At 42.0% G+C, this 14,945-nt stretch overlaps 1 protein-coding gene across 1 annotated transcript in view; it reads left to right on the forward strand.

Annotated features, from left to right (window-relative positions):
• Sema6a (semaphorin 6A) overlaps positions 1-14,945 on the forward strand; it is a 121,528-nt gene that overhangs the window by 48,288 nt on the left and 58,295 nt on the right. Inside the window, exon 2 of the mRNA XM_027400875.2 lies at positions 14,262-14,399. Within this exon, the coding sequence (XP_027256676.1) occupies positions 14,300-14,399 (100 nt within the window). The 5' untranslated portion in view covers positions 14,262-14,299. The remainder of the gene's footprint in view (positions 1-14,261; positions 14,400-14,945) is intronic.

The raw sequence follows: 14,945 nt of genomic DNA on the forward strand, positions 1-14,945 counted from the left end.
GAGAAAGGCCACATCTCAGGGACATCACTTGCCTCCAAGTTTCAAGCTGGAGTTAAAACTGGAATAAGAAACTGTGTCCTACCACAGTGAGAGCTTGAACTCTGTGACCCACTGCATGAGAGAAGCAATTTCAGAGTTAATGGAGGGGACTTAGCCATGAAGAGCATGGATGCCAAGAAAAGAGGAAGTAAACCTTCATGCTTCCTAGTGTCCAGTTCAATGTTTGTGAATGGGACAAGTGAAAAAACAGGCAAGGTGTCATCTTGCTCTTGACATTCAGACAGGTGAAGGCTAGCATGGAGGATACTCTTGGTGATCATATCCCCACACCACGGGTACCACTCTACACTGCCTTGGTTAGCTCAGTAGCCTTGGGCCACTCTACAAAGACTCTCCCAGAGAAAGGGCATCCATTCAGCTTCTAAACAGCAAGTGTCCTTTGGGTATATTTCCAAAAATAATGGATTTGATCTCCCCCTCCTCGGCACAGGAGGCAAGTGAGAAAAAGATAGTGAAGTTAGAAATCATGGGACAGGCATGTGTGCAGAAATAGACATTCAGAAAGAGGAGAGGGGAAACCCCACATAAAGTAGTAATGCCCTATTTTGGGGAAAAATAGAGAGAACATTTGCCTTGAGCTTACTGATTTTTTGCCTTGGATTTCACTGTGCTCCGCCTTTCTAAGTTGGCCACATTTATAGAGGCAGACTTGATATGAGGCAACCATTCATGTAACATACAAGAGGCTGAAAGGATTCTGGGGGTGGAGAATTGGCAGATACTTATTATTGGGCTAAAATTTCAGGTTTGCCTCTGGAGATGAAGTTGTGGGGAGTTTTATTGTAAATATAGTAATAGCTAGGTTTGTTCCACACACCCCCAAAAGTGTGAGAATCCACCCCCATACAACTCATAAAAAGAATGCAATTTAAAAAGTGTATTTCATTCTCCCTGTGACCCTTTGTTGTCCTCCCTCAGAGACACTGTTCCTAAATGCTTACATATTGGAACAAATATGCACAACACGTTTTTTAAAAATCATTCAGTCTTGGCTTGCATTTCAATTTTCATTAACAAAAATAGCCCCTTTTACAGTCATTGTAGGATTTCTTATATTGAAATTTAAAAATATTCAAAGATACTCAAACCAAACCAACAGCTAACAATGTGTATAATTTTTGTCCAAGCAAGCTACTCTGAATGGGGATTTTACACACATATTTCATACTTTTGAAAACAATCAACTAGCGCAAATTTATATTAGCACAATAAGGAAGTCTTTGTTCTAGGATTATTTTTCTCCCAATAAGAGATGATCTTTTTCTTTTCCCTGCCCCCCCCGCCCCCGCAACTTCCCAGTCTTTCGTACATACTGTAACTGAGGTCTGTGTGTGAGGCCCATGCCTCAGGGTGGGTGGTACATTCTGGCCAGGGTATCTCTTCTACCTTCTGCAGAAGGACTGGGCAGAGATCTGCCCCCCGCCCCAAAATAAAACATCCTGAAACTGCAGACAAAGAATAGCTGCTGTGTACTGTTTCACACACTTGTGTGCTAAAGGATGAAAGCGGTCGAACAGAATTGCTCTTCCCACCCACATGGGGAGAGGGAAACACCTAACCCCATGGCCCACTGAGACAGTCTGAGAGGACAGTATGAATGAGAGTTCAGAGCCCCTGGAGCTCCAGCCAGCAACATCTGGATGTCTTCTCTCCAGCTGGCTGGCCCAGCTGTTGTGATGTCAGGAGAAAGTTATGAGTCACTGGGAAGGGATTTGAGACGAGAATGAAGTTAAATCAGCTCTTGGGGTCTGTTTGTCAATGACAATTCAATCTCAACATCAAGCCAGTGGCTGACATTCCTGGAAGGCCACACACCCACCGTCCTTCAGGACCCAGCTACCTAGACTGAAATGAAGTGGGATTACGTGGATGCTGTAGGTCCCCAACCTCAGGGACATCAGGCCATAGCCATGTTTCTAATGACGGTATTGACCTCTCTCTCTCTCTCTCTCTCTCTCTCTCTCTGCAAGTGTGTTTTGACTTTTGACCCATAACCATACTTGCTGGCCAGACAGAAAATTGGGATGAGCGACACTTGGCCAAAGCCTGAGGACTTTGGGTCTTTTGATTCTAGGGACATTATTTCATCAACAGAGCCAGAGGAAAGCAGCTGCCCAGAGAGTCTTTGCTGGACCCGCCGTGGCTTCCTGCTCCAAGCAGTACTTTCCCAGGATGTGGGAGGAAGGTTGTCAGAGGATGTGAGAACCATAGGCAAGCAAGCTCTCCACAGAGACCATAAATGTTGTGTAATCTGGCTCCAAGTCCTCTGTCTGGGTCCCATGGATACTATTTCTTCTGTCCATCTACTCACCTGGACCCACTGTACCCTAATGTTGGCCAACTCCTGTTCATGTTCCTGGGACTGTGGGAAATCCCTCTCTCTTCCCCACAAAAGCTATTTCCTCACAGTTGCTACTCATCACTCTTAGTGTCATCCCAGAACTGACTTCAAGGTTGCTCTTCAGATAGCTGAAAATTCCTATCTTTGCCTTCCACAGCCCTTCTTTTCTTTGTCTTAACAGTAATCTTTCAAAGACAGTCTGGAGTAATAGTTACTCATTATTCAGTGAGTATCTTTCAAGAATTTTTTGGTACATTAGACTTTTCTAGAATGAGGGGCGGCAGTGATAAGTACAGCAAATATGCCCATGTGGACCTTATATTCTAGTAAGAGAGCGACAGACAGTGGCAAATGAGAATATAAATATGAAAAGACCATCTAGGTTCAAATCTATTGCAAAAATTAGGACTGAAAGTCAAAAAGGTGCGAAGCTATTTTGGAGGCCAAGGAGGGTCTATCTGAAGATGTGATGTTTTAACTCACTGGCAGTGAGCTATTTCCATAAACCCTGGTGTGTGGTCCTTCAGAAGAGAGGGACAGCAAGTCCGCACAGAGCGGCCTTTGAGGAAGGCAAGACAGAGTGGGTTGGAGCACATGGAAACTTGTGGAATGGAATGTTAAAAGGCAGGGAGGCAAGTGATACCTTTTGTACTCAGGGTTGGGGGTTTTAATTTTGTTGTGAATGGAATATGAAGCTTTGTACAAGGCAGGGCACGATGCCATTTATGTTGTTGTTTTTCTTTCCTTTCTTTTTTTAAGACCTCTAGTTGTTGTGTAGAAGTTAAACTGAAGGAAGACCGATTAGATAGCCCCTGCAGAAATCAAGATGGTGAGGGGGTTGGGTTAGGGTAAGAAGATTGTAGCTGAAGATAGGGAACTGGACAATGGAGTGTGCATTTGAGACCCAAGTCAATACCTGGTTGGTGTCTCTCAGTCTTTTTACTCTTGCAGTATAGCTGCAGCTATTTAAACGCCATCTGCCTTGGTTGTGAGGAGGCTTTCTAAGAACAGAATGCTTGCAGAGACCCTGGCTGGTCTTCCCTACTTCCCCTCCCTTCCAGCAGCTTGTCTGGATCAACTGGACTGGATGAGGGACTGAACAAATGCAGTGAACTGCTACCAAAGGCAGTTTCTGTGCTTTATTGAATATTGAGAATGACACCTCCATTCAATGTTTACACGCTTGCACAGTGCTTTCTCATGCCTCATATTCTTGCTGGTAACTCCCCAGACACTGTGAGAATAATCCATGAGATACAAAAGTAATGTGCCTTTGGAATGAAATTACTTTCAAAGAGTGGAACTGTCACTGATAACGATTCTCATTACCTTGGAAGGAGAGACATCCCTCTGCCCCTCACTTGCAACAAGATGGAAATCTCGTCCAAGCTTCATGTGGCATCTGCTCTCTCTCAGCATTGAAGATCCTAGAGAATGCTTAGCCTTTATTTCATGCCTTGGTGCCCTGGAAAAAGCTGATTACATAGATGTATGAAGAGTACATATGTCTATTCTTGGGTCACACTTGAGGGTGACTTTTCTCCCCACTCTTTGGCGAGATGAAGACTCTGTTAACTAAACAGGAAGACTGTTGTTATTCTTAGTCTTTTAGTTATTCAAAGTGAACCTGGGCTATCTCCTTGCTGAAATAATATTCATGCATGGTTCACCTCCAAGTTCCACAGCCGTGGAGTCCTGTCTATCTGTTCTGACACTCCAGTCCTTACCAGGGAAAGCCCAGAAACCCAGGTGGACCTTTGTTTCCCAGTAGCCAGGGCATCAGAGTCTCCCAATCCCTTTTCCCGTGACATGTGCCTCTATCTTCTCTCAAAATAAAGCAAGCCACTGTTTGCTTTGAATCTTCCTGCTGCAAGAAGGGGACGAGCCTGGCTCTTCTGCTACCAGGTGTCCCATATTCTCTGATTTATCATTTCTCTTTTATTTGACCCTCGCACATTAATTTGGTCTCTGTCTATCATATACAAGCTTATGGGACAATTTCACTTTTTCTCCTATTTGGAACTCTTCAGCAGAGATTCTAATTACAGTGATTGTCTCTTGTGCTATTACTTATAAGAATCGTGATTGCCCCTTTGATTGAAGGGTTAATTGGTGATAATCATGTGTTATCTTCTCTCCAGGTAATTTGAACTACAGTAATTAACTTCATGTCCAGGTTATATGATATTAACCAGTTGCCTCTAGTTTTACTTCATAGTTAAAATTGAGTACCATTGTGCCTGATACTCAATGTCCACTTAGAAAGGCAAGAGATGATGAGTGGAAAGAGAAGGGAGTATGGTGGCCTGAATGACAATGACATTCATAGACTCATATATTTGAATACTTGTCCCCAGTTAGTGGAACTATTTAGGAAGAATAAAGACGTGTGGTCTTGTTGGAGGAATTATGTCACTAGGAGCAAGCTTTGAGGTTTCAAAAGACTAAGCTATTTTGAGTTTCTCTTTCTCTGAATCCAATTTATAGATCAAGATGTAAGCTCTCAGCTGTTCTTTCTGCTATGACTTTGATACACCATCCTGGACTCTCACTCTCTGAAACTGTAAGACTAAAATTAAACACTTCCTTTTGTAAGTTGCCTTGGTCATGGTAGCTTATCACAGCAATAGAAAAACAGCTAAGTTAAGATAAAAGTTGGTACTGGAAAGTGGGCTATTACTGTTACAGATGCAACTGCATTGTTTTTTGTTTTTGTTTGGCGGATCTGTTTGTTTTGTTTGGTGGATCTGTTTGTTTTGTTTGGAGGAATATGGAAAAGTCTTGGGCTCAGGACTAGAAAAGCAGCCAGAAGCTTTAAGTGGGAGCCTAGGAGCCTGGAAGACAGTGCTGAGAGCCAGGAGGACTGTAGAGGCACAGCTCAAGAAACTCAGAGAATAGCAAGGTCTTTAACAGCAATGAGAATAGAGACCATTCTTGTGGTCATTTTGCAAAGAATGGGACTGTATTTGCCCTTATCCTCAGAATTTGTCTGAAGCTTAGTTGAAAACTAATGGCCAATTTCTTTGGCAGAGGATATTTCAAGACAGTGTAATATAAAAGTAACCCAGACAGGGTGAGAGCATGTGTGTCTTCCAAGCCCATGTTGTCCACTAAAAAGATCCTGTGAATCCAAAATTCCAACTTCTCCTTTTTATTTCCTAGTTCAGTAACTTCTGGTTTTACAAAAAGAATGGGGCAGCAATGGAGTGGTGGGGTGGGGGAGAGAAAAGACATGAAATTTGAAGGCGTTTGAAAATTTAATGTACAACAAAGAAGCTACTCCTGGCCAGCCACCGCCATCCAGATGCTGGCTGTCCCTGGAAAAGGCTATTGCTTCATTATCCCATAGGGGAAAGAGATTATTAATGTCTTCATGGACATTGCTTGGGAACAGCTATCACCAACATTACAGAGAAGCCTGGGATATGTACAAAAGAAGGAGAGTTGAACACTGCGTGCTTGAGGTCAGATTGGAGAGAAAGTGAAGCTCACCCAAGCAGAGGTGTGCCAAGCCTAGGGAAGCAGCCACTTCTGTTGGTTAGTCATTGCATTCTGATAGGACACTTTAAAATCCTCCCTACCAAAATGATACCTTCTTTGAGAGCCTTGTTCCTTTTGTGGAAGCCTGGAAACCTGCTAATAAAAACACAGAATAGAAGAAATTAAGAAGATACTACTCTCTGAGCAATTTCTAATCACTGAATGATCCCTGAAGGATAATGTGACATTAGAAAAAAATAAATCAGTTTAGAGGTTCTTTATAATTCTCTGAAGATTTCACAAGATGCCATGTGATGATCAGAGAGGGTGCTGTCTCAGCAACACCATGTTGACAACCCTGTCCTGAGAACATTCCCTTTTTACTCTGTTTTCACTCTCTTCCAGGGCCTCTGTTTTTTAAGCTTCAGAAAGCATATGTTTCAGAATTTAAAATTTAACAGGTGATAGGAAATCAGCAAAGGGACAGATACTCAAATCAGGTCTGCAGCAATGTGTAGCAAAATTAAACCTACTAATAGTTTTTCAGGGAAATGTGTAAACATTTGCTCTAAAGACAGTAAACAACTGGCCTCATGCTAGTTCAAGTCAAATGGTGATGCCAAGTGAGTAGGGAAGACTTTTTGGCTTTCAGGAGACTTGTTTTGTCTGTGGTTGCCAATAAGAAGCCGTGTGCCTGTGTTTCCAGAGAAGCATGCCGCGTACACAAGAGTAGGGGGAAGCAAATCTTGTTTTCCTTTTAACTTAAGGAGAGTTGAGACAGATTTAAGAACAGCTGGCAACACCAAAATGGCTTGTCCAGAAGCTGACCACTTTGATATGCTCTGTCACTTTCCAATAAACATGACTGTAACCCTGGATCTGTGTTCTGACCTCTAAGTCACCTATGAAGAGAAGCACATCTTTAGGTCATGGAGATGTTTAAACAAAGCCCCGACTTCCTGGAACTCACATTCATTGGCCTTAAGGAAGAATTTATTCAGGATGTTTGGGAATAATTATTGATTTTGAAGGTAGGACTTCTTATTTACAACAAAAAAATAATTGATTGAACATTTTAAGGAGTGGCATGACCGGAGTTGACTCCAATTTGGGCAGCTAGCACATGCTTTTCCTCCACCCCAAAGCAAATTGATAACTGCCTTTGGGAAAGTCCTTGGTTACTTTGCTCTCAGTAAATAACGCCAACCTCATGAGTCATTGTTTTATGTGTAAAATACATGAACACAGTCAGTGAAAATGATATTAACTTAGGCAAAGTTGGCAGTACCTCCCCAATTCAAGAGTAGGTTTAAATGTGTGGGCTTGCGGACCCCCCCCATCATTAGCACAGGAAGCAGACTTTGAAAAAAAGTTAAGTATCCACAGGAATGTAGGTAAATCTGGGAAACAGTGTTTCAATCTCATTTGTTCTGTTTGTAGGTGTGTGTGGTCATGCCCAGACATTAAAAGACTCTTGTGAGCGTCGAGACCTTACTGAGAGGGATGCTCTATTAGGGAACAGTCTCTGTAATGATATTATGTCTCTTTTTGTACAATCAGAAGCCATTAGTCAATTATACATTCTATTTTTGGCCTTTGGCGAGCATCAGAGCATCATTGCAGAGTCAGAGAATGGAAGGCAGGGAGGCAGAGGCAGCTAGCACCCAAGGACTTGCCCGCAAGAGAAACGCTCTGCACTATCCCTAATATTGAGACTGTTTTAACAAAGACAGAAAGCAAGAAAACAATAAGGGTTTATAGAATTTCAAAGCTTCAGCCATCTATGATTGGTAGAGTCATTGGTGACTGAGGGGGTGGTGTGGTGTTTCTCTGCTTGTTTGGATTTCTTCTAAGCCATGTTTGAAGTTGATACCCATTCTAAAGTGAGGAAAGAACACCTCCCCACAGGATGGGAACCCTGCAGGCCAGGGAGAGGAAGGGTCGGGAGGTTAGAATTGTGGCTTAGGGTTTCTGTTCTCTATTAACTATACTGAGAGAAAATAGAATAAACTAACAGAACATAGAGATTGCTTTATTTTAGTATACACCTTTCCTGCATGCTAACACAGACCAAGAAAAAGCTCTAGTCACTGAGTCTCTGGTTTTCTCCTCTCAAGTTATTCTACACATGCTCTTCTAGGCAGCTGGGGAAAGTGCCTTAGACCTACTGTGTTTCACTTTTACTGAAATTTTTAAAAAGTACAGAAAATTAGGGAGCCTGATGTAAAATGACCCACATGCTCAGCTCTGGCCACTCATAATGACATCTTGAGTTTGTCCCTTAGAACAGCCCTCACTCTTTCTTCTGTCACACCCTTAGAAGAAAGCCATCAGACACAGTCTTCATTTTGAGTTACAATACTTTTAAGCATTTGGTGAAATGGGAAAAAAATTCATCCATTACATTGGACAAATGTTTGACTTTCCTTAAGCAAATTTTCCTCTGGTACAAGAATTGGGCCAAACTGAGTGTTTCAAAGTCCAATCAGCATGGAGTTGTCTGCTTGCTGCCTTGGCATGCTCCTTACATCTGTCTGAACTCGGAGAACAGTAAGGATCACAAAGTCTCCCTGGGCTCTCCCCAAACTCTGCCCGTCTTCTCACTCCACTTAACCTCAGCAACACCCACGGCCAAGGTAAAAACCTTAACTACTTCGGAGAAGTTGTTGTTGCATTTGTGTTCTATTTTGGTGCAATGCCAAGAGGTTTCAGACCTATCCATGACACGGGAGAGGACTAGGGCATATTCGCGGGGTTCCCATCCCCACGTCAGCATCTCTGCACCGTGCCTGGCTCCTGGTAGAAAACAGAGTCAGTGAGATGAAAATCAAATGAACATCAGGCAACAAGCCAAGGAGAAATGAATGAATTTTGGCTCTCTTTCAGAAGGCAGCGTCATGTTGGGAGAGCTCCACGGAGGAACAGGAGCCCTCAACTGCTGCCTGGCTTTGCCACTTTCCTTAAGTTCTGTCTTTGGCAAATGACCCCACTTCTTGGGGTCTCAGTTTTCTTAAGAGTGAGATGAAAGGAATGTTTGTTTCTGCAGCTGGAGCAGATATTTGAGTTCAGCAATATTTTTTAAAGTTTAAAAGAGACTGGAATGGCAAAAAGCTGTGTATGCTAATGGGCACACAGGGTTGGGCCTTGCTGATTTCCAAGATCAAGATCTCTTGCCTCAGTGTTTTCAGGCCTGGGGAGATCATGCCTACAGTGACAGAGACCAAATGAGCCCATAGATTCTGTCTGACGCATCTAAGCAAAGTCCATTGAAGGCTCAGGGTGTGTGTTTGGGGGAAAGCAAGTATATAAGAGAGAAGCCACAGCATGCCCTCTTCTCATCTTACCAGCCTTTATGAAAAAAAAAAAAAGAAAGAAAATTTTCTACAAGTATTACTGAATTCACAGCTGCTTTTCTGTGCTTTTGTGCCCCGTGGTTTCAGACCTGAAATGGACCATCTATTATACACAGTCAATATTTATTGCAACCCTCCATTGAATGCCATCACTGGTCTCCAAAATGTGTTGAAGTTAGGTCTGTGGCATTTCCCTTCCCTCTAAACTGAGTACTTTTATGTCTCTGTTAATGGCTAAGAAGAAGAGAAATGATGCTGTATTAAGAGGTTGATGCTTTATTGAGTCTTGAGCTATTTTCTCCTACTCTGCAACCCTTATCTCTTACTGCAAACATCACTGGGCATGTGGTTCTAGCTCACGGTCCCCCGAAGCCTGCATACTGTGACCATTTCTACCACAATCAATGGGCCCAAGTTGTTTCTAATTTCATTTGGGAAGTGTTCTTTCTTTACCCAGCTGCACATCCTGCACACAGCAGCATCCTTCTCGTGCTGCCTGCAGTCCTTGAAGTAGGGTTGGCCAGGTCAGTGAAGGACACCTACAATTTAAACACTCATTAATTCATTACGTTTTCTTCTAGTGTGAGAATAATCAGCAGTTGCAATCTCTGACATGTCTCCAGCATTCAGTGAGCTGGGTTTTCTGCACAAACACCTGTTTCCCCACCTCTCTATGGGTGTAGGTTCCTCTCTGGCTCGAGAGGTATCCATTCTGTGCAGACAGCCTCATTCTTGCCCTTAACAAAAGACACTACTTTTTCTGAAGCATCTGACTATAAAACATCACAGTCAAGGGAGCCAGGAAGGAGGGACCTTGAGTGGTCCCACTTAACACAACAGCGGTGTCCTGACATAATCAATTCCTCCTAAATCAGTGGTGGAGAAGCATTTGCATCTTTCCATCACCTTAGGCCTGTGATCACAGGCCCATAAAGTGGAGTGTACCTGAGTGCCTACATGTTGGAGGGTGACTGTGTGCTCAGTTTATGGATTTTTATGACTAAAGCCATTAGGGACTTTCAGCTGCTGTATCCATGTAAGCAAAGATACATCAACCAGTATTTGGTTATTACCTTAAGTGAAGTTTCTACTTATGCCTTCCCTTATCCTTTTCTGTTACCCCTCCTTGATGTCCTAGGAAAGACATCACACAGATCTGGATTTGAGAGCTAGCTCTCCGCTTTGATTATTGTGCTGTTACATTTTCCTAATGTGCTGTAGATGTTTACTGTGTGCTGTCTAGAAATGTAACTTAGTCTCCTACCTGCCTGGGCCTCAGTTTCCTTATGTGGGCATGGTAAGGCCTGTCCATCAGGATTGCCATAATTATGTGATTATGCTCAGTGTAAATACCAGTTAAACACTGAATATGCTTAAATGCTGACAGTAGCACTGTCTCTGGGGACATTAGAAGTGTTTATCAGCCTCACATTTGACCCTGATGTTGAGATGAGGCAACATGGCCTGCTGGTGGTTATTGGCACCAGCAGATGAAATGCGAACACAGCCTTCTACTAGATCAGTGGTTCTAAACCTTCACAATGATTCGACCCTTTAATACAGTTTTTCATGTTGTGGTAACCCAAATCATAAAATTGTTCTGATTGCTACTTTGTAACTGTAATTTGGCTACTGTTATGAATCATAATGTAAATATCTGTGTTTTCTGATGGTCTTAGGTGACCCCTGTGAAAGAGTCCTTCTACTCCAAAAGGGTCATGACCCACAGGTTGAGAACTGCTGCCCTAGTGTGATGCTAGAAGGTTTTTTCCCACCCCTCCTGTTCATCACACAGTGCCACACATGGGCATGCAGATTGTCTCTACAGTTCTCGCTCCACACACTGGGAACAGTCAGGAGGAACTGGAGGAAGAGAGGAGTCCCGTTACCATGATTGACTTGGAGACCAGACTTCTTTCCTTCTTCTGCAGCTTCACAAGAGTACAGCCTCAACCTTGAAGGCTTTTAGAATCCATTAAATTTCCTGTCCTTTCATTTTATTGGTGACAAAACTGAGAGCCAGCCAGCCTGACTGAGTTGCCTATAGTTATACTATTAGCATGTCCCTTCCTCTAATAATTAATGACAGTGTGAATTATGGATTATCGTTAAAAATCCCTATGATGTCAGTAGAAAATGTGGTTTTTTTTTAAGGGATTCCTGAACCTTCATAGAAATTAACTTTGTTCATGAGGAAAAGCCCCACTACTACTATTATTTCCTCCCTCTATTCAAAGCTACCACTAGGATTTCCAAGACGTGTTTTCCACATCATTGCCACTCACTATTAAAACCTTTGGGTGTGGACATGCTGGAAGATTGCATTGTGTGTACCAAAACAGACAAAAGTTGTATCTGTACAGTCAGGTCCAATAGTATTCACATATTTCCTACATCTGGACTTGCAGACAGTGGGTGGAGCAACCCCATGTGGTCTTAACTCAAGCAGCATCCTCTCATTTATGTGTGTAGACACTGGTCCTACAAGGCTGGCTAACTTTAACCACGTTCATCCCTGTGATGAACTCATGGACCACCTGATGACCGGAAGATAGAAAACAACTATTCTTTGCTGGCAGAGTCCAACTGTAAATCTGGCGATACATTAGTGACATATCTGAGTTGTGACGCTGACTCTGCGTGAGCGTTAATAGAAGCTGTATAATTGTGTAACAGATTTCTCTGTGTTGTTCTTCTGGCCAATTTCAGGGCTGGAGAATTTTGCCTTAAAGATATAAGCAAAAAGCGAGCCTTTGTCATGAGCTTGTGGATATTTGTGCAGAGGTGGATGCAGTTGTGGAAGGGTAGAGGCTCATTAGTCATGTCAAGAAAAAAAAATCTTTAAAAGCATATATTATGTATTTCCCAACATTCTAAGGGAAGGCAGCTCTGCCTTCTACGTCTCCTTTATTCTTGTTCCATGCTGTGAACTCATGCTGTAATTCTGCCCTTAGTAATGTTGCTGCTGCTGCTTCTTGCCTTATGTTTTCTCACACAAAATGTAACTGCCTATGTGTGTTGTGTTTGTGTTTTAGTTGCTCTTGTTACCAATTGCTCCCCCTTAATGTCATACCAAGCAGGGCTCTTGAGAATTAAATGGGGGACCCCGGAGCTTCATTCCTTTGTGTTCAGATGCCCCAGATTAGGGAGTACTGGCAAAGAAGGGAATGAATAGACCTGTTGTTAACCGTCCTGTAAATACATGCTATGTCTCTGGGTAATGGATTGCTTTTTTTGAACAAGTAATCATTCAAAGTTCAGTTTTAATCTTCGCATCAGAGATAGCGATATAGAACTGTTTAGGCTCTTCTCTCAACTTCTTTCCCTCTTTGATTTTTTTTTGAGATAAAGCAAATTAATTAATGTGCACTTTTCAGTTGAAGAAATGATTAAGACCCAGCTGTGTCTGTGAAATTATAACCTACAGTGCACCCGGGACTTGTTAATGCTTTTGTTGGCATGCAGAAAAGAGACATAGGTATCTAATAGTAAGTGGTGTTCCACAAAATGTAAGTTAGCAGTTTGTTTGCCAAATTAATTTTCAAAGACATTTAGGTTACTAGGTTTGACATTTCTAAACACAAATCTTAAATGATTGATGGACTGCTGTAGAATAGCTTTGTTCAGGAAAGATAATCTTTGGCAGGCTGCTTCAAAGAATGCTTCTCTAGAAAGATGAAATGACTCCCCATTTTACGTTAATTTCCCTGATACATCAATGCTTATTTGAAATGCTCCTGAGAACGATGTGGTATTTACTGTAGCATGAGGCTGTGTTCACTGTATCCAGCAGCTCCCTGGGACTTTTATATCTAAGCCATAGAAGAATCTTTCTACACATAAAGGCTGCTCTAACAGAATACAGCTGAGCAGAACAATATCATTGCAGAGAAAATGTACAGAAATATTATTCTCTTTTTAAAAAAAATCAGCAATGCTGTTCCAAGATGCCAGTTCAGATTCTCTTGACAGAACTGGAAATGGTGTACTTCTTTTTAAAAATAGATTTGTGTACCTCCACCCTGACAGGGAACTACAGGCAACTAGCCATTGATGAGAGAGAGTGTGAGAATTAGTCTTCTCCAAGGACAAGCCCCCTAATATAGAGTGGTCAGCCCTAAAATCAATAATATAAGTGACACCAATCCGATCCAGCAGTTTGTATTTCTAGACTTATGTATTTATATAAATATGTATGTCTAGCAAAGAAAAGAGAGGTTGATAGAAAGAGGGCCATAGGAGGGGTTTGAGGAAGGAAAGGCAAGAAGAAAAATAGTATGGTTATACTTAATTAAAATAAAAGATAGATTGTGTAATTTTTATTTAGGTCTAAAGTCACTGTAAAATGACATAGACAAGAGTTGAAAAATCTCAACTCAACTAAGTAAGGGGTTCCATAGGAAATAAGAAAATGGGGTCAGTTGTGTGTTTTATGAGATTATGTGTGTGGCATGCTAGAGGCAGAGGTATATTATACCTGTTCTTGGGTCACAGTATGACATATGTTTTGAAGCTGGAATTCTAGATCATCATCTGTTATCAGCATTCTTCACTACTGACAATGCCATCACATTTCTGAGAGATTCTTGACTGGCCAAAACAACAGCAACAAATAAAACCACATGTGGAGATGGCAGTTTTTGACCTCTATAAAGGAAAAGGAAAAAATATTGCTTTCAATTGTTCATACATTTTGTAATCCAGAGTTTCATAATCGTGAGATTGTAGCCACAATGGCCTGTAATGGCTTAGTCAAAGGAAGTCAGGCTTTTTGCAAACAAAAAAAAAAAAAGGAAAAACCTTGCAAAAGTGTGTACCAGGCTGACAATGGGCACAATGGCTACTGGGCACTGTCTTTATGTAAAATGCTGTAATCTGTGAATTCACTGTGGATCAGGCAGAACACAGAAGCCTGTTGTCTTGAATTATCTTCAAGACCATTGCACTTTATGGAACTGAATGAAGCTGACTTGCAAAAGAAAAAACAAAAACATGAAAACTAAGCAGCCTCCTTTGCTCTTTGGCAGGGTGAAGTAGAGAAATAACGCCTCCCCGCTGAACTACTATGAGGCCAGAAGCCTTGCTGCTATGTCTCACACTGCTACACAGCACTGGGGCTGGTTTCCCAGAAGACTCTGAGCCAATCAGTATTTCGCATGGCAACTGTAAGTATCACATACTCACTCATTGGCACTGGCTTTTGAAGACATTTTAGCCTGCATCAACCTAACCAAAAGTAAAAAGGAAGCAGGGAGGAGGCTCAGTAATTGTAAAGTGCACTCCTGACAGAGGCAGGTCATTCACATGTGGCCAGATGGGTGGAGTTACATAGATGGGGCCACTGTTAAGAGCTTCATCAAGTTGTAGCAACACCAACAAGTCTTTGAAATGCCCCTCCAGCTGCCTGATGAAGTCTCCCCCTAAATACAAAGGCCTGCTCCTGCCTTCATGCCAGCTACAGAGGAGAATACTATCTCAATTTACTGGAGGACTAAGAGTGTTATGTGTTTTCATCTGTAACCTGTAATGTTATAAAGCATCATAAAAAATAACTATAGGTGTTTTGAAATACCTAAGAGAAAAAAAAAAGCCTTTAAAAAAGCCTTACAAGTTTGCTAGTCTCAGGGAAGGACTAGCTTTGAATTTATAGAGGATTTATCCCATTTATCCCATTTTTGCCAAAGGTATATGCTGACATAGTTAAAACTTTG

This window comes from Cricetulus griseus, chromosome 2, assembly GCF_003668045.3.
Source record: "Cricetulus griseus strain 17A/GY chromosome 2, alternate assembly CriGri-PICRH-1.0, whole genome shotgun sequence".
Classification (NCBI taxonomy): Eukaryota; Metazoa; Chordata; class Mammalia; order Rodentia; family Cricetidae; genus Cricetulus; species Cricetulus griseus.